The 19,672-nt window shown below is 45.9% G+C and overlaps 1 protein-coding gene and 1 long non-coding RNA gene across 2 annotated transcripts in view; both read right to left on the reverse strand.

The window, feature by feature from the left end:
* Positions 1-19,672, reverse strand: part of LOC132574764 (uncharacterized) — a 272,751-nt gene that overhangs the window by 20,130 nt on the left and 232,949 nt on the right. The window lies entirely within an intron of this gene.
* Positions 1-19,672, reverse strand: part of ELOVL2 (ELOVL fatty acid elongase 2) — an 89,764-nt gene that overhangs the window by 15,299 nt on the left and 54,793 nt on the right. Inside the window, exon 3 of the mRNA XM_060244211.1 lies at positions 13,177-13,364. Within this exon, the coding sequence (XP_060100194.1) occupies positions 13,177-13,364 (188 nt within the window). The remainder of the gene's footprint in view (positions 1-13,176; positions 13,365-19,672) is intronic.

Raw genomic sequence — 19,672 nt, forward strand, 5'->3', positions numbered from 1 at the left:
ATCTCTAGTCAGCCCAAGCAGGCCTCGCTCGCCTAGGGCTCTCCTTTTTTGCATTGGGTTGCTTTTGGCTGGGGGGGGGCAGCATATGCTAATGAGTTATGCCAATGAGCTCAACCAACTTTTTCTACAAAACAACCTCTGCTAAAAAGCTTTTGCAGTTAAAAGTGAAAGGGCCCATTTTCTGAACAGCGAAAAACAATCCCATTTTCCAAGTTAAAAGAGGAATGATTAATAGCAACTGGAAACAGGCTGACAAGAACTTGCAGCTGTGGAATCATCACTATCCACCCATTCCACTGGAGGCCACAAGGGCGAGATGCTGGGCAGTTCTGGTCCAGCTTTTTGGAGTAAAGATGCTATTTTACTAATCTTTGGAGTTAATGAAAGGGCTCATTATCTGATACTGTCCCTTAAATGTCAAATGCCAGCTAACAAAACAGTCCAGAGCGTTTGCTGTGCCCAGATGAATGCAAGGGAAGGGAGATGGGAAGAGCCAACTTCTGTATCCTGACAAACACATTTCCAAGAAACTAAAGGAGCACAGATTTCTTTTATTCATTAGCCCAGTCTTCATATCATTTGACTTGTTCACCAGGTGGCAAAGAAGTCAGGAAGTCAAGCAAAGAGATTGAGGGAAGGTTGTCTGTTTAGAAAATGCAGCTTGGAGGCCACGGAAGAAGATGATGATGATATTGGATTTATATCATGCCCTCCACTCTGAAAGAGCCCCGTGGCGCAGAGTGGTAAAGCTGCAGTATTGCAATCGGAACCCTCTGCTCATGATCTGAGTTTGATTCCAGCGGAAGCTGGTTCAGGTAGCTGGCTCGAGGTTGACTCAGCCTTCCATCTTTCTGAAGTCGGTAAAATGAGTACCCAGTTTGCTGGGGGAAGTGTAATGACCGGGGAAGGCAATGGCAAACCACCCCGTAAAAAGGTCTGCCGTGAAAACGCTGTGAAATCAACGTCAACCCAGAGTCGGAAACGACTGGTGCTTGCACAGGGGACCTTTCCTTTCCTCCACTCTGAATCTCAGAGTGGCTCCCAATTTCCTTTACATTCCTCCCCCACAACAGACACCCTGTGAGGTGAGTGGGGCCGAGAATGCTCTCACAGCAGCTGCCCTTTCAAGGACAAGTCCTGCGAGAGCTATGGCTGACCCAAGCCCATTCCAGCAGCTGCAAGTGGAGGAGTGGGGAATCAAACCTGGTTCTCCCAGATAAGAGTCTACGCACTTAACCACTATACCAAATTGCCTCTCTACAAAAGGGAAACCTTGGACTTGTCTTATACTAAACACCCCCCCCCCACACACACACACACTTGTTACATATTACCTCCATGCCAAGATTTGGCTTCTGTGGTTTTAAAGAGCCACAACCTGGAGATATTTTATTAACCACAGTTAATCTTAACCATGCTTTTGCCTAATGTCCAAATGCACACACTCTGGCTTCATTGGGACTTGCTCCCTGAAACCTCCCCTTGCTACTATGTAGTCTGGGACAACAGCTGTGTCTCTGTGGGAGAGCTGGAGGGAAACTGGAGGTGGTGAATCCAACAAGACTATTCCGGTCTGGTGTAGTGGTTAAGTGCATGGACTCTTATCTGGAGAACCGGGTTTGATTCCCCACTCCTCCACTTGCACCTGCTGGAATGGCCATGGGTTAGCCACAGCTGTCACAGAAGTTATCCTTGAAAGGGTAGCTGCTGTGAGAGCCCTCTCAGCCCCGCCCACCTCACAGGGTGTTTGTTGTGTGTGTGTGGTGGGGGGAAGATATAGGAGATTGTAGGCTGCTCTGAGTCTCTGATTCAGAGAGAAGGGTGGGGTATAAATCTGCAGTCTTCTTCTATCCAAATCCTACTTTCACACACTGGCCAAAGTTAACATAAACATGACTTTGCTTGACTTCTGAACCATAAGAGAAACTGTTGGACCAGGCCAATGGTCCATCCAGTCCAACACTCTGTCACATAGTGGCCAAAAAACTAGGTGCCCTCAGGAGGTCCAGCAGTGGGGCCTCCCACTGTTGCTCCCCCAAGCACCAAGAATACAGAGCATCACTGCCCCAGACAGAGAGTTCCATCTATACCTTGTGGCTAATAGCCACTGATGGACCTCTGCTCTACGGTTTTACATTTTCCTACTTCCTCTTTTCACACAGGACTTCTTCTTGTGAGACTTTCACTGAGTGCTGACTTTGTTCTTGCCAACATATTCCCAGTTTCTGGTGGGTACAGGGTTGCCAAGTCCCCTCTGGCCAACTGTGAGAGATTGGGGGGGAGTAGGGTTGTCAAATTCAGATTGGGAAACTCTTGGACATTTGAGGATGGAGGCTGGGGAGGACAGGGAACTCAACAGGGTATAATGCTCATAGAGTCCACCCTCCCAAGCATCCATTTTCTCCAGGGGAACGGATCTCTGTAGACTGGAGATTACCTCCTGAAGTACCGAGAGGTGCAAACTGAGTATGAATGACGGACTCATGGACTTCATGTTGAAACAAGCAGGACTGCAACCTGAAAGTGCAGTTTTGAACATCTGTGCCCTGTATTACGATATCATAATATCCTTGTTGGCTCAAGAAGAGCCAGTTTGGTGTCGTGGTTAAGTGTGCGGACTCTTATCTGGGAGAACCGGGTTTGATTCCCCACTCCTCCACTTGCACCTGCTGGAATGGCCTTGGGTCAGCCATAGCTCTGGCAGAGGTTGTCCTTGAAAGGGCAGCTGCTGTGAGAGCCCTCTCCAGCCCCACCCACACAGGGTGTCTGTTGTGGGGGAGGACGGTAAAGGAGATTGTGAGCCGCTCTGAGACTCTTCGGAGTGGAGGGCAGGATATAAGTCCAGTATCTTCTTCTTCTTGTTGCATCTGTAGTGCAACAAGGGTTGCCAGCTCCAGGCTGGGAAATTGAGTGGAGCATGGGTAGTCCAGTGTCTTCTTTTATAGAATCACAGAGTTGGAAGGGATCTCCAGGGTCATCTAGTCCAACCCCCTGCACAATGCAGGAATTTCACAAATACCCCCACACCCTCAGGGACCCCTGTTCCATGCCCAGAAGATACAACACTTTGCCGCCGTAGCTGACAACTTATGCAGTAGTTAAAACCATGTTAAAACTTCGCTGTGTTTTTCCTTTTTTTGGAGCTGTTTTGTATACTATTTTTTAATAACAGAAAGGCCAGGCAGACATTTCCTAAATTAAATCAATACAATGGCAACTCATTGCAACTCAGACCAACACAGCTGCCCACCTGGATCTATCCAGGGGTAGAATTCTAGCAGGAGCTCCTTTGCATATTAGGCCACACACCCCTGATGTAGCCAATCCTCCAACAGCTTACAAGGCTCTTTTTTGTAAGCTCTTGGAGGACTGGCTACATCAGGTGGATGTGAGCTAATATGCAAAGGAGCTCCTGCTAGAATTCCACCCCTGGATCTATCTAAATAGCAACACATGATAGTCAGGGCATGGATCAGACTATCTCCTGGATATTAGGTTACTGAAGACCTCTAACAACAAAACATCTTGATATTTAGTTTTATGGGAGGGAAAAGCTCTTCCATTCAGATGGCCCAATTAAAAAGCTTCTGTTGTAATGCAAGTAAATGACCTCTGCTCTGCAATCAAGCATAAATAGACTCTGCTCATAATGAGAGCTTTGTTACAAAAAAAGAGAAAGACTCCAACCCTTGACTATTTGAGTACGTGAGACAGAATATAAGATGGAAGACGGACAAATATGAGAAAAGCCAGCTGTGAATGCGGACTCAGTCAGGGCTTTTCTGTGGATGAAATGCAAGAACAGGCATTGAAGCAACCACTGGTATTTAATGGAGATAATCTGGTCCTCCATGCAATCACAGCTGACTCATTAATTATTCCACAATACTAGCAAATTAAGAGAACAACAGACAAGCACTGAGTTTAGGATGAAATTACTAGTAGTATTCTAACAAAGAGAGCTTTTCACCTGAAAGCTTATACCCTGAAGATACTGTTGGTATCTTAAGGTGCTACTGGGAAAGGAAAGGTCCCCTGTGCAAGCACCAGTTGTTTCCAACTCTGGGGTGACGTTGCTTTCACAATGTTTTCACGACAGACTTTTAAAGGGGTGGTTTGCCATTGCCTTCCCCAGTCATCTACACTTCCCCCCACAGCAAGCTGGGTACTCATTTTACCGACCTCGGAAGGATGGATGGCTGAGTCAACCTTGAGCCAGCTACCTGAAAACCCAGCTTCTGCCGGGGATTGAACTCAGGTCATGAGCAGAGCTTGGACTTCAATACTGCAGCTTTACCCGTCTGTGCCATGGGGCTCTTCAGGTGCTACTGGAGTTGACTCTAATTCTTCTACTTCAAACTAATACAGCTACCCACCCAGGAATGCTAGCCTTCAGGTAGGACCTGAAGATCCCCTGCAATTACAGCTCATCTCCAGACTATGGAGATCAGTTCCCCTGGAGAAAACGGAAACTTTGGAGGGTGGACTCTATGGCATTGTACCCCACTGAGGTCCCTGTCCTCCTTAGACTCCATCTCCAAATCTCCAGGAGTTTCCCAACTTGGATCTTTCAACCTTATCCCCTCCCAATCTACCACTGGTGGTCAGGGTAGACTTGGCAATCTTATACCCACCTGGAACTGATAATGTTCTGAGGGTGGTATTTTGTTGGCAACGTTTAATGTTTTATTTTCTTCTCAAGAGGATGGCTCAATAACAAAAACTCACCTTTTGTGCACTTTATGTCAAAGAATATGGGCGCTTTCACAGACACTAAAAACACCCTTTCAATCCATTTTCAGTGCACTTTGCAACTCGATTTTACTGTGCGAAATGGTCAAATTGACTTGCAAAAAGGCTCTGAAGTGGATTGAAACTGCATGATCTAGCATGTGTGAAAGCTCCCTATGTTTTTGCATTTTTATGGTCTGCAAAAAAGTCTAAGTACTTGAAGCAACTTCTTTAGATTAAGATGGGAAATAACAGTATTAGAAGGTTCAACTGCTTTTTGTAGAAATACTCTAGATCAGGGATGGAATTCTAGCAGGAGCTCCTTTGCATATTAGGCCACACACCCCTGATGTAGCCAATTCTCCAAGAGCTTACAAAAAAAGGCCTTGTAAGCTCTTGGAAGATTGGCTACATCAGGGGTGTGTGGCCTAATATGCAAAGGAGCTCCTTCTAGAATTCCATCCCTGCTCTAGATAAATCTATTCTTTCCAAGTCTCCCCACCGTATAGATTCCCAGCTATCTGCTGCTGTTAAAGCAGAAATGGTTCCTCTTTCTGGCAGGGAAAGAATTCAGCAGGCAAAGTTTTTGCTGGCAAGGAGTGATGGTGAATGTGTCACTTGATGTTGCAGGTGCCGCATTCAGGGCTACCAACCCTGCAAGAAAAGAATGGACATTCATCCCCAGGCACTCCCTCCAGCATAGTTATCCTAACTTCCCTTTTCTTGGCAACTATAAACCCACAAGAATCTGTGTCAGTTTCAATTACAATGAAAGAAGCATTAAGGTCTGGAGGACTTTTCTTTCCTATCGCTTCTTCACTTCAGCAACAAGGGCGCGATATTAAGGCAAGATCGATGTCACGTTAAAATAAGCGCAATGTATTCTTTTAATATTTTCATTGAACGGCTTGAAAGAAGGCCTAGAAAAGCCAGCTGAGAGAGAAGATACAGCAGAGTCCAAAAATAGGCAGCACGTCAGACTCTAAGACCAACCATGACAACACGTTAAATATACAATCCATGTGCCAAGTATAAGCACTCGAACGCAGCAAGGCATTAGATTATCTCCTGGGCACTAGAGGGAACTGCACACCCTGCAGAGGCAAATACAGATCTATGTCTGGAAGCTCATATGCACCTGCCCTGCATTCCACTGAACCCAAAGGATTTATCTGCTGACACAGATATGAACCATTTCCTTATTTGTTGCAGTTACATCCAACCTTTCTTTCCTTATCAGTCTCCAAATGGGTTTCCAAGGAGACCTCCGTTCCATTTCATTTATTTATTTATTTTATTCGAGATTTATATCCCGCCCTTCCCACGAATGGCTCAGGGCGGCTTCCAACAATTAATCAAACATAAAATTTAAACAATTTTAAGTATAAAAACAATTAAATATTTAAACAGTTAAAACCTTAAAAAACCAGTAACATTTCAATTTCCTATAGACAGATGGCTGGCCAGCTTCATCAAGTTGTCATCCTAGCTAGGTATAGGCTAGCCGAAAGAGGGTCGTCTTACAGGCCCTGCGGAACTGAGCCAAGTCCCGCAGGGCCCTCACCTCTTCCGGCAGCTGATTCCACCATACGGGGGCCATAACGGAGAAAGCCCTTTCTCTGGTGGCTTTCAAACGGGCTTCTTTTGGCCCGGGGATAGTGAGGAGATTTTGTGTTCCTGACCTCAGTGCTCTCTGGGGAACATATGGGGAGAGACGGTCCTTCAGGTAGGCAGGTCCCAGGCCATATAGGGCTTTAAAGGTAATAACCAGCACCTTGTACCGGACTCAGTATATCACTGGAAGCCAGTGCAGAGTCCGAAGACCCGGCCGAATGTGTCCCCACTTTGGGAGACCCAGTAGCAGCCGGGCCGCGGCATTCTGCACCAGCTGCAATTTCCGGGTCCGGGACAGGGGCAGCCCCATGTAGAGGGCATTGCAGTAGTCCAACCTCGAGGTGACCGTAGCATGGATCACTGTTGCTAGGTTGTCGCGCTCCAGAAAGGGGGCCAGCTGCCTTGCCCGCCTAAGATGAAAAAATGCGGACTTGGCAGCGGCTGCTATCTGAGCCTCCATCTTTAAGGAAGGCTCCAACAGCACCCCCAAGCTCTTGACCCTGTCCGCCGCCGTCAGCGGCGCACCATCAAAAGCCGGCAGGGGGATCCCCCTCCCCGGGCCGCGGCGACCCAAGCAAAGGACCTCTGTCTTCGTAGGATTTAGCTTCAGCCCACTCAGTCTGAGCCACTCAGCCACGGCCCGTAATGCCTGGTCAAGATTTTCCGGGGCGCAGACCGGCCGGCCATCCATCAGTAGATAGAGCTGGGTGTCATCAGCATACTGGTGACACCCCAGCCCATACCTTCGGGCAATCTGGGCAAGAGGCCGCATGTAGATGTTAAATAACATCGGGGAGAGAACCGCCCCTTGGGGCACACCACAATCGAGTGTGCGCCTCCGGGATAGCTCCCCCCCAATTGCGACCCTTTGTCCCCGACCTTCCAGGAAAGAGGAAAGCCACTGTAAGGCCAACCCCTGAATCCCCGCGTCGGCGAGGCGGCACATCAGTAGCCGATGGTCGACCGTGTCGAACGCAGCCGACAGGTCTAACAACATCAGCACCGCCAAGCCACCCCGATCCAGATGCCGTTGAAGGTCATCCACTAGGGCAACCAACACTGTCTCCGTCCCGTGTCCCGGGCGAAAGCCGGACTGAAATGGGTCAAGGATGGAAGTGTCCTCCAGGAAAGTCTGTAACTGCGTCGCCACTGCCTTCTCAATAAGTTTACCCAGAAAGAGCAAATTTGAAACCGGCCGATAGTGTGTCAATTGGGCCGGATCTAAGGATGGCTTTTTAAAGAGGGGACGGACCACAGCCTCTTTGAGTGGCGTTGGAAAATGCCCTTCCATTAGGGATCTATTTATGATATCCCGCACAGGATATCTAAGATCCCCCTGGCAAGATTTAATAAGCCAGGAAGGGCATGGGTCTAATTTACAAGTTGTTGGGCGAGCTGATAAGAGAATCCTGAGGGTTGGGGACCCCTGGAGTAACGTATTTGAAAAACACCAAGGACATTTCCCTGTTCTTTGTCCCAGTCCAGCTCTGCCCATGTTTCTTGTGCATGAGTAGGGGCCTCAGGCATAGGGCTTTTTTTGTAGCAGGAACTCATTTGCATATTAGGCCATGCCCCCCTGATGTAGCCAATCCTCCTGGAGCCCTGTACTAAGAGCCGTGTAAGCTAGCAAACAGTTAGCAACCAGGCCATGAATTGTATAATTATTTCATTATAGATTACAATGTAGTAGTAGTAACAATAATAACAAGAACAAGGCATTGGATTTATATCCTGCTCTCCACTCCGAATTTCAGAGTCTCAGAGCGGCTCACAATCTCCTTTGCCTTCCTCCCCCACAACAGACACCCTGTGTGGGTGGGGCTGGAGAGGGCTCTCACAGCAGCTGCCCTTTCAAGGACAACCTCTGCCAGAGCTATGGCTGACCCAAGGCCATTCCATCAGCTGCAAGAGGAGGAGTGGGGAATCAAACCCAGTTCTCCCAGATAAGAGTCCACACACTTAACCACCACACCAAACTAATAGAAATAAAGTGTACAATTGTATCATCCTGAAACCATTGCACCCCCCCCTCCCCCCCTGCCCCAGTCTGTGGAAAAATTGTCTTCCACAAAACCGGTCCCTGGTGTCAAAAAGGTTGGGGACTGTTGTGTTACTCCTTCCTTACTGATATTCACTACATGAGACTCACAGTGCAATCCTATGCAATTCCTCCAGTCAACTCTGGAGTAACTCTGCCTAACTCTGAAGACTTAGAAGAGTGTAACTCCGTTTAGGATTGCACTGCAAGCTTTCTGAAGATGCTGCAAGAATTATCTCCTTAGAAAAATATTTAGTGATTATGTTAAGCAGAAGACCTGTTTCCTTCTGCACAGAGAGCACTGCTTGTGTTTCAACTGGGTGAAGGCGGAATGGGTCAGAGCACAGAACTAGCAAACCAAAGTGGCGGTTAACACGAGGTCCGCATTTCTGCTTTGTTCAAGAAGTTTGAGAACTCACCATTCCAGAGCTCCTGTGGACTGAAGCCCTGCTTTCTATGTAGGTTGCCTATTTTTAGATGATCTTTGAAGAGCTGCCGTTTAATCCATGGTTTTAGATAGGCCACTGAGATATAAGACGGCTAGGACTTAAGGACTCAAGTGGCCTAGAGACCTCAAATACTTGCAAGCTACAGAGGTAACATCCAAAACGTGGCAATGGTCCACAGCCACAAGGGGACATTAACAATCTGACCCAAATGGTATGTAGAGAATGTCTAGAATTATGGAGTTACAGAATGAATGCTGTTAGTCCTGGACTGGCTCCAAGTTCTTTTTCTTTGGGGGGGGGGGTTGGGCAGAGAGTTCCCAAGGGCCCCTTTCCTGCCTGCTCCCAGGACCCACCAGTCATGCTGCACTTTCCATCCCTACCCATGTGCCTCCCCCCAGTCCTTCCCTTGCTTGCAAGCCTCCCCATCACCTGCCTCCACAGCTGCCAATCCTGCCTGGATGATACCCTTTGCCTGATGGCATTGGGCAGTGCACACAGCTGGAGATGCTCTCAGGAGCACCACTACCATGCACCACCCAGATGTTCTTCCCCAACAATGCTGGGCAGCATATTTAGCTAGGAGCACAGGAAGAGAAGCATTTATGAGCAGGTGGGAGAAGAGAAAGTAGCAGGGGACAGGTAGCAGTGGCACCAAAAGCCCTAAACTCTGGCAGCTGCTGCCCTATATTAGGGTATGCTGATGCCAGCCCTTCCTTCCATTGAGAGCCAGTTTGGTGTAGTGGTTTAGTGTGTGGAGTCTTATCTGGGAGAACCAGGTTTGATTCCCCACTCCTCCACTTGCAGCTGCTGGAATGGCCTTGGGTCAGCCATAGCTTTTGAAGGAGTTGTCCTTGAAAGGGCAGCTGCTGTGAGAGCCCTCTCAGCCCCTCCTCACCTCCCAGGGTGTCTGTTGTGGGGGAAGGAGATAAAGGTGATTGTAAGCCACTCTGAGACTCTGATTCAGAGAGAAGGACAGGGTATAAATCTATGGTCTTCTTTCTTTCTTTCTTTCTTTCTTTCTTTCTTTCTTTCTTTCTTTCTTTCTTTCTTTCTTTCTTTCTTTCTTTCTCTCTCTCTCTCTCTCTCTCTTCTTTCTCTCTCTCTCTCTCTCTTTCTCTCTCTCTCTTTCTTTCTCTCTCTCTCTCTTTCTCTCTCTCTTTCCCTCTTTCTTTCCCTCTTTCCCTCTTTCTTTCTTTCTTTCTTTCTTTCTTTCTTTCTTTCTTTCTTTCTTTCTTTCTTTCTTTCTTTCTTTCTTTCTTTTTTTCTCTCTCTCTCTCTCTCTCTCTTTCTTGCCATCAAGTTGCTTCTGATTTATGGCAAGCTGTCTTTCTTTCTTTCTCTTTCTCTCTCTCTCTCTTTCTCTTTCTCTCTCTCTCCTTTCCTCCCTCCCTTCCTTCACACAGGTGGATTACGCATAGTGAGTCAGCACAAAATGGGGCACTTAATAACCAATGCATTAAGATATCAGAAGTCTGGAATCACCAGAGAGAAACAGGAGCATAGCATAAGTGTTCACATGACACATTAAGAAGTACAGAAATATCTTAATAGTATCCTGCTGACAATACACTAAACACAGCAGTACAGATCACAAGTCACCATCACTCATCCAAGTAAGTTTGTGAACCACTTTTGTATGGTACAGCCTTATTACCTGCACGCTCTTGAACAGTTCAGTTTTGCAAGAGTTTGTGACAGCAAGGAGTGTGAGAGCTTTCCTGACCTCTTTGGATAGGCTGTTCCACAAGGCAAGAGCCACAATGGAGAAAACATGTGTTATCTGTCCACATTCTTTGGCGAGCTCTATACATCTGGGCATTCAACAGCTGGATAGGCAATTTCCAACACTGTCAACGATTGTAATGGAATTTAGAGGCTTACTTGGAGTGCCTAAAGGTTCTGTCCTGGGACCTATTTTGCACAACATCTTTACCAATGATTTGGATGAAGGAATAGAGGGAATGCTTATTAAATTTGCAGATGACACTAAATTGGGAGGGGTAGCAAATACAGTAGAAAGCAGAGTCAGGATACATGATGACCTTGACAAGCTGAAAAACTGGGCTAAAATAAATAAAATGAATCTTAATGGGGATAAATGTAAAATTCTGCATTTAGGTAGGAAAAACCGAGTGCACCATTATAGGATGGGGGAGACTTGTCTTGGCGGTAGATTGTGCAAAAAGGATCTAGGGGTCTTAGTGGAACATATACTGGCCATGAGTCAGCATTGTGATGTGGTGACTAAAAAGGAAAATATATAGCTCAAAACTTTTGTATAGTGTCCACATCACATGAAGTGATGATATCACTTTACTCTGCTCTGGTTAGACCATACCTAGAGTATTGTGTTCAGTTTTGGCACCACAATTTAAGAAGGATATAGACAAGCTTGAACATGTCCAGAGGAGGTCAACAAAGATGGTGATGGGTCTGGAGACAAAGTCCTACAAGGAAAGATTGAAGGAGCTGGATATGTTTAGCCTGGAGAGGAGATGACTGAGAGGTCACTATCTCCCAGTACTTGAAGCGCTGTCACATAGAGGATGGTGCGAAGTTGTTTTCTATTGCCACAGAAGGTTGGACCAGAACCAACAGGTTGAAATCAAATCAAAAGAGCTTTTGACTAAACATTAGGAAGAACTTCCTGACAGAGCAGTTCCTCAGTGGAACAGACTTCCTCAGGAGGTGGTGGGCTCTTCTTCCTTGAAGGTTTTCAAACAGAGGATAGATCAGGGTGTCAAACTTGCGGCCCGTGGACTGCATCTGGCCTGCACAGGGCTCAAATCCAGCCTCCAAGCAACTTCCTCCTGCTTGCTTTGCCAGGGCTGCAGCTGCACCATACTTTGCTTTCCCCCCAGCTACCACTGTGGCGACCTCAGGTGACTGACTGCTACTGGGGGCCTGGATGATATTCAGAGAGGTGGCTGAATAAAGCCTGCTCCTGCCTCCAGCTCTGGTATTCCAAGGAGGTCTCCCATCCAAGTTCTTGCCAGAGTCAATCCTGCTTAACTTCTGAGATCTGATGAGATCAGGCTTACCTGGGCTATCCAGGGGGGAAGCATCCTTTTACTGTTTTGTTAGACCGTGGGGAAATATTAACTCTCCCCCTCTTACTGTACTACTCTTAAGTACATTCTGTCACCAAGCAGGATACCAAGGAGAATGTCTTGAGACCAGGGCTTCTTTTGTAGCAGGGATTCCTTTGCATGTGAGGCCACACTCCTTTGATGTAGCCAATCCTCCAAGAGCTTACAGGGCTCTTAGTGCAGAACCTACTGTAAACTCTTGGAGGATTGGCTACATCAAAGGGGGTGTGGCCTAATATGCAAAGGAGTTCCTGCTACAAAAAAAACCCTGCTTGAAGTGAAAGAAGTGAAAATAAAGGGGGGAGGGGGGACATGGAAAAATTAGAAATGAATGAGAAAAGTTTGGAAAAGAAATTAAGGAAAAATTGTTTTATCTTGCTGCAATACTCTAACTACTGCTTTGCAAGATCTGGCTGAGCTGGGTGCAAGGAAAGGAAGAGAGAAAGGCTGGTTAGCAGGCTGCAGTCCGATGATTATTGGAGCAACCATCAGCCAGCATTGCTCGTCTTGCTCCATGGCTGGATTAGTAGATAGGTTTAGCATGATCTGTTAGGCAAGTTTGCTTCAGTCTTGGAGAAAAGGAAGACTAGCCAATAGTAGAGTGCCTTTTACTGTGCTCAGTCTTCCCTGCACCCCTAGTGGCTGCAGCCAGAACTGCATTAAAATAAATGGAAGACATTCTGGTGGAACATGAGGCTGGCTCCAAGGGCCCTCCAGCTCACTTGGGCCTCCTGAATTCCCCCCCCCCCAAAATCCCACCCATCAGATGCCCTGTGCATAACAGAAACCAGAATGCAATTCAGTGGCTCAAGTCAAGGTGGAAGGAATCTATTTAGGACTGTTCTGGAGACAGACAACTCACATTCCACCACTCCATGGGTGACAAAGGAAGACCAGATGCCTGTACTTTCTAATAGTTGCACAGAAGAAGAGAGAATTGCAACAGGCGCAGCTTCTCTCAATCTTGAATGGCAAGCTACAATTGGCAAAATTCTTTCTTCCAACTGGTATTTCTTCACAGAAAGATATTACAGATTATATTTTCTGGCTAAACGCAATACTGAAGTTAAGGAATTATTACACCAGGCTCAAAAAGGTTCTCATGCATTAGACCTACAATCATGGAACATAAAATGTTTGAGAAGTCAGAACTACCAGCCAGCTGACTCAGGAAGAAAACAAAACTCTTAGCAAATACCACTCGTTTGAATTCAGAGCCCAAGAGCAAAATCGTGCTGCAGTTAAGGAGACTCACCTCTACAAGCATGTACAACGAAAGCATTGTGACTCCCAGGTTATATACAATAAGGAGACCCCTGAGTGGAAAAGCAGGCCTGTTCTTCATAAAGGTGGTGCCCAGCCATATCGAGAGCAGATATCCAACAGTCAGTAAAAAGGTAGGTAGGTAAGAATCCAGCATGAGCCATCCTCGGACCCTAGGATCTGAGAGAAAAATGAAATATTAAATATGCATGTACATATTTCTTTTTCCTGCAGCACAAAGATTCAATGAATGGCCTGAGTAATCTCTTGGTGCCCCCTAAACTTTAAATCCCTCTCCTATTGCTGTCTGTATTACAGCTGCCAACCTCCAGGTTGTGCCTGCAGATCTCTGGCTATTAACAACTGATTGCCAGGCAACAAAGGTCTGTTCCTCTGGAGGAAATAGCAGCTTTGGAGAGTGGACTCTATGGCATTGTACCCTGCTGAGGTCCCTCCCCAAACCCTGCCCTCCCCACGCTACACCTCCCAAATCGCCAGGTATTTTCCAGCCCAGAGCTTGCAACCCTAGTATATGATAGATCTCTCAACTGATAAAAACCATTTAATTGACTGTCTGCTGTTTAAACTACTGTCTGCCCTTTTATCTACTATGCATTCACAAATACCCTAAATTCAGCCAGAATGATGCTTTGGGAACATTTCAGGGTATTTGTGAATGCATAAACCCCGAGGGAGGGACAGTGGCTCAGTGATAGAGCATCTGCTTGATAAACAGAAGGTCCCAGGTTCAATCTCTGGCATCTCCAACTCAAAAGGATCCAGGCAAGTAGGTGTGAAAAACCTCAGCTTGAGACCCTGGAGAGCCGCTGCCAGTCTGAGTAGACAATACTGACTTTGATGGACTGAGGGTCTGATTCAGTAGAAGGCAGCTTCATATGTTCATATGATAGGTTAGTTAATAACAATAAAAGGTGACATTTCCAGGGAGATACAAAGTGGAATAGCAGGACTTTTACTTTTTTCTTTTACCTGTTGGCAAAATAGCTGTTATGTGCCACGCAAAGAAAACCACACAATTCCTGCCTGCAATCTCAGTCATTGCTGGTGCTTCAGTACAGCAGAAGATGGGGAAGGGTGGCATAAAGTGATGCTTGTCTGCAGCAGCAGCTCAAAGTGGAACAGCACCCTAGGCAGGGAGCCCTGCCCCATCCGGAAGCAGCGGGGAGCAGCCGCACACCTTCGCCGCCGAGCATGCTGTGAGGCTGCCCTAGATCTGCCCCTGCGTCTGATGCAGCCGACAGAGTGATGGGCAGCCCCGCAGTGCACTCTGCAGCACAGGAACGTGGCTCCCCTGCAACCGCTTTCACCGGTATTTCCCTCACTACAGAGGTGAGGGCGGGTGGGAGAGTGCCCTCCCGGGGCTCACACCAGCACCCTTGCCAGGGCCGCACCCCAGGCAGCCACCTGGGCTGCCTAGTGAACGAGCTGGCCCTGCTTGTCTGGAACTGGGAACCATAGAAAGGACTGGAATTGGGTACCATGGAAAGATACAGCTCAACTCTGTTCCAGCAGCTATACCAAAGCAGCTTTACACCTTCACCAGCAGATACACCAAGTTACCACCAGGTTCCCTTCCATGTCTTCTCTTGACCCTACAGCACAATGTGGTACAGCATTCTTGGCATAAAATGTGAGTCTGGTAGCTAGAGATCAACAACATTTTCCAGAGAGATTTTCCAAGGAGAACATTTTCCAAGGAGAGCCAGTTTGGTGTAGTGGTTAAGTGTGCGGACTCTTATCTGGGAGAACCGGGTTTGATTCCCCACCCCTCCACTTGCAGCTGCTGGAATGGCCTTGGGTCAGCCATAGCTCTGGCAGAGGTTGTCCTTGAAAGGGCGGCTGCTGTGAGAGCCCTCTCTAGCCCCACCCACCTCACAGGGTGTCTGTTGTGGGGGAGGAAGGTAAAGGAAATTGTGAGCCGCTCTGAGACTCTTTGGATCTTCTTCTTCTTCTTCTTCTTCAGAGTACAAGCCTTTTATCAGTCAAACCCCACTTCACTGGATATCTGACCAAGTGAGCTTTGACTCAAGAAAGATTATGCCCTGGAACATTTCATTGGTCTTTAAAAGGTGCTACTGGACCTGAAATTCATTCTACTACTACATACTCATATGGCTGCCCAACTGAGGCATTCTTAAAAGAATTACAAACTCACTGTGCAAGTGTTCAGAAGCAAAGCAAAGCAAAACTGCAGTATTGCAGTCCAAGCTCTGTTCATGACCTGAGTTCGATCCCGGCGGAAGCTGGGTTCAGGTAACTGGCTCATGGTTGACAGCCTTCCATCCTTCCAAGGTAATGTGAATACCCAGCTTGCTGGAGGTAAAGTGTAGATGACTGGGGAAGGCAATGGCAAACCAACCCATTAAAAAAGTCTGCTGTGAAAACATCATGATGCAACATCACCCCAGAGTCAGAAATGCCGGGTGCTTGCACAGGGGACTTCTTTTACCTTTAAGGCTGTATTCACTACTAATAAGAGGTGAAAAAGGGAGCAAGAATATGGTAAATTGACATGCTGTGCTGTAAGAAAATTGCCCCAACCCATCATTGTTCAAAGACAGGGCACCAGATGCAGAAGATACAGGGGAGGTCTGTTCCCCTCCTACCCCGGTTCTATGCTTCCCAAAGCATCAGTCTGGCTGCCTACTGCTAGAAAAGGGAGCTGCAGAAAGACCTTTGTTCTGAGCCAGCAAAACAATGTTCATGTTTATTTGCCTAGCTTTGTATCATCTCCCACTTAAGCTCTATGGGTTTGTCAATTTGTCTACAAAAACAGAAAGCAAAAAGAACTTCTGGCCTGAGGGTCAGGGAAGGGACTGAAGACTCAACGGGGAAAAAACAAAGTAGACAACCACAGAAGCATTGACAAAGTACAGGCATTGATCCAGCATCATAGAATCATAGAGTTGGAAGGGACCTCCAGGGTCATCTAGCCCAACCCCCTGCACAATGCAGGAAACTCACAAATACCTCCCACTAAATTCACAGGATCCTCATTGCTGTCAGATGGCCATCTAGCCTCTGTTTAAAACCTCCAAGGAAGGAGAGCCCACCACCTCCCGAGGGAGCCTGTTCCATTGAGGAACTGCTCTAACGGTCAGGAAGTTCTTCCTAATGTTGAGACAGAAACTCTTTTGATTTAACTTCAACCCATTCGTTCTGGTCCTACCTCCTGGGGCCACAGAAAACAATTCCACACCATCCTCTATATGACAGCCCTTCAAGTACTTGAAGATGGTGATCCTATCACCTCTCAGCCGCCTCCTCTCCAGGCTAAACATCCCCAGCTCCTTCAACCTTTCTTCATAGGACTTGGTCTCCAGACCCATCACCATCTTCGTCTCCCTCCTCTGGACCCGTTCCAGCTTGTCTATATCCTTCTTAAAATGTGGTGCCCAAAACTGAACACAATACTCCATGTGAGGTCTTATCAGAGCAGAGTAAAGCGATACCATCACTTCACGTGATCTGGACACTTCTGTTGATAGAGCCCAAAATTGCATTTGCCTTTTTAGCCACCACATCACACTGTTGACTCATGTTCAGTGTATGGTCCACTAAGACCCCTAGATCCTTTTCACAAATACTACTGCTAAGATAAGTCTCCCCATCCTATAACTATGCATTGGATTTTTCCTACTTAAACGCAAAACTTTACATTTATCCCTGTTAAAATTCATTTTATTGGTTTTAGCCCAGTTTTCCAGCCTGTCAAGGTCAGCCTGTATTCTGTTTCTGTCTTCTACTGTATTTGCAACCCCTCCCAATTTTGTATCATCTGCAAACTTAATAAGCATTCCCTTATAAATAAGCATTTATAAAGATCTGAACAAAACAGGTCCCAGGACAGATCCTTGAGGCACTCCACTTGTCACTCCTCTCCAAGAGGATGAGGAACCATTCACAAGCACTCCTTGGGTGCGATCTGTCAACCAGTTACAGAGCCACCTAATGGTAACAGGATCCAACCACATTTTCCCAACTTGTCAACAAGAATAGTATGTGGAACCTTATCAAAAGCCTTACTGAAATCAAGATAAGCTATGTCTACAGCATTCCCCTGATCCAGCAAGGTAGTCACTTTCTCAAAAAAGGAGATCAGGTTAGTCTGACATGAGTTGTTCTTGAGAAACCCATGCTGGCTCTTAGTAATCACAATAAATACAACAAAAATATATTAACCCGACACTTGGGCAATAACACAAGGAATTAAAGTCCCACGCAGATAATTTCTTAGCCTAGTTCTCCATACGAAGACCCAGGTGTTTTAATTTCTCCGTTTCAATTTGTTCAAACAAATCTTCCACAGTGGTTAGGCTTTATATACTGATGTTGACCTTCACATCACAGTTTTGTTCCGTTATATTTTTATTTCTGATTTATTTTCTGTTATTTTATACCATTCTATGTCACATTCGGACACCAAGGAATCCTATTTACCTTTATTCTGTATTCCTTCCTTCTGAGCCCCTATTCGGAATCATTCCATAGAGTCAGACCTTTAGGAACCCTAAAGCTGCAGCCAACGGAAGAAAGGCTCCATGACAGCTGACTATATATGGGAGTGGAAACCCTAGCCCCTGGGTTCTCCTAAAAGCCCTGTCCCTCCCCAGCCAGCCTGGGTGCTGGATTTGCTGACTTGGGCTGTAACTGGGGTCAATCTATGCCCATTGCTGCCACTGCAGAGCCCAGGGAAAGAAGGGGAAAACCAGCCCCACAACTGCAAAAGTAGCCCCAGGGCCATCGCTCCTCAGAATTCCACATAAATATTCTCTCTGTTCGTATTGAGTCAAGAAATAAAAAGGTAAAGGTAGTCCCCTGTGTCCACCAATCCACCAGTCCTTTCTCACTCTGGGGTGACATCGCATCATGATGTTTTCATGGCCATCTTTTTACAGGGTGATTTGCCATTTGCCGCAGCCCCGTGGCGCAGAGTGGTAAAGCAGCAGTACTGCAGTACTCTGGTCTGAACTCTCTGCTCACAATCTGAGTTTGATTCTGGTGGAAGCTGGATTCAGGTAGCCGGCCCAAGGTTGACTCAGCCTTCCATCCTTCCGAGGTTGGTAAAATTAGTACCCAGCCTGCTGGGGGGAAAGTGTAAAAGACTGAGGAAGGCAATGGCAAACCACCCTGTAAAAAGTCTACCGTGAAAACGTTGTGAAAGCAACATCACCACCACAAAGAAAATGTTTTCAAATCTGTTTCCTCCTGTGGCAAAGGACAGGCCATGAATATCGACTTGCTGCCTTTTCCCTGTCATGTAACGTAAGCTTGCCTTTCAAACAAGCAACCTCGCGCAGGTAGTATGCATTTTACTCAAGTGCCTTTAAAGAGCCCTTGGGAGCTATAACATCTACTGTGTGGCTTTTATTAGCCGCAACAGCACATTGTGGACAGAGAAATAAATAAAACTGTATTTTTGGAGATTAGAAACAGGAACTATCAGTTTTAAACAATTTTATTGATAACATATGGTAACAATTTCCGTTAATAACTTCTTTTCATCTATCCCATATGCTTCTTTCTAATCATCCCTCCCCCCGTTACTTGACCCCCGCCAGTGTTATTTACTCAAAATACTAACATTAAAAGGTACCCTTAATTACTAAGAACTAAAATTAATATTCTTCTTTCTTCTAAAGTTTAATCATTATCAAAAATTGTCCAAAGTCCTTTTACTTTCCACTTGTCTTCTACATAACTTCTAAATTTTTTCCACTCCCTTTTAAAATCTTCTAAATCATAGTCTCTTGAAGTTCTTGTTAATTTGTCCATCTCAGTCCATGTCATAACTTTTACAATCCAATCCCATTTTTCTGGTATTTTTTCTTGCTTCCATAACTGCGCATATAGTGTCCTAGCAGCTGAAAGCAAGTACCAAATTATAGTTCTATCTTCTTTTGGAAATATTTCCATTTGTAATCCCAGCAGAAAAGTCTCTGCAGCATTCTTGAATTCATATCCCAAAATCCTAGAAATTTCTTGTTGGATCATATGCCAATATGATCCAACACAAGTCCACCACATATGGTAGAAAGGCTTGTTTCACAAGTCCACCACATATGGTAGAAAGAACCTTCATGTTTTTTGCATTTCCAGCATCTGTCTGGCATCTTGTTATTCATCTTTGCCAATTTTTTAGGAGTCATATACCATCTGTACATCATTTTAAAATAGTTCTCTTTAATACTCTGACATGTTGAAAGTTTCATAGAGTTCTTCCATAAATATTCCCATGTATCCATCTGTATTTCTTTATTTGCATTTATTGCCCATTTAATCATTTGAGATTTCACTACTTCATCTTCTGTAGACCATTTTAAAAGTAACTTATAAGTTTTTGAAATTAATTTTTCATTATCTCCAAGCAGAACTTTTTCCATTTCTGTTTGCTCTCGTCTTATTCCTTCAGTTTTAATATCATTTTCCACCAAACTCTTTATTTGTTGCATTTGAAACCAATCGTA

The sequence above is a fragment of the Heteronotia binoei genome, chromosome 7 (assembly GCF_032191835.1).
Source record: "Heteronotia binoei isolate CCM8104 ecotype False Entrance Well chromosome 7, APGP_CSIRO_Hbin_v1, whole genome shotgun sequence".
NCBI classification, from domain to species: Eukaryota; Metazoa; Chordata; class Lepidosauria; order Squamata; family Gekkonidae; genus Heteronotia; species Heteronotia binoei.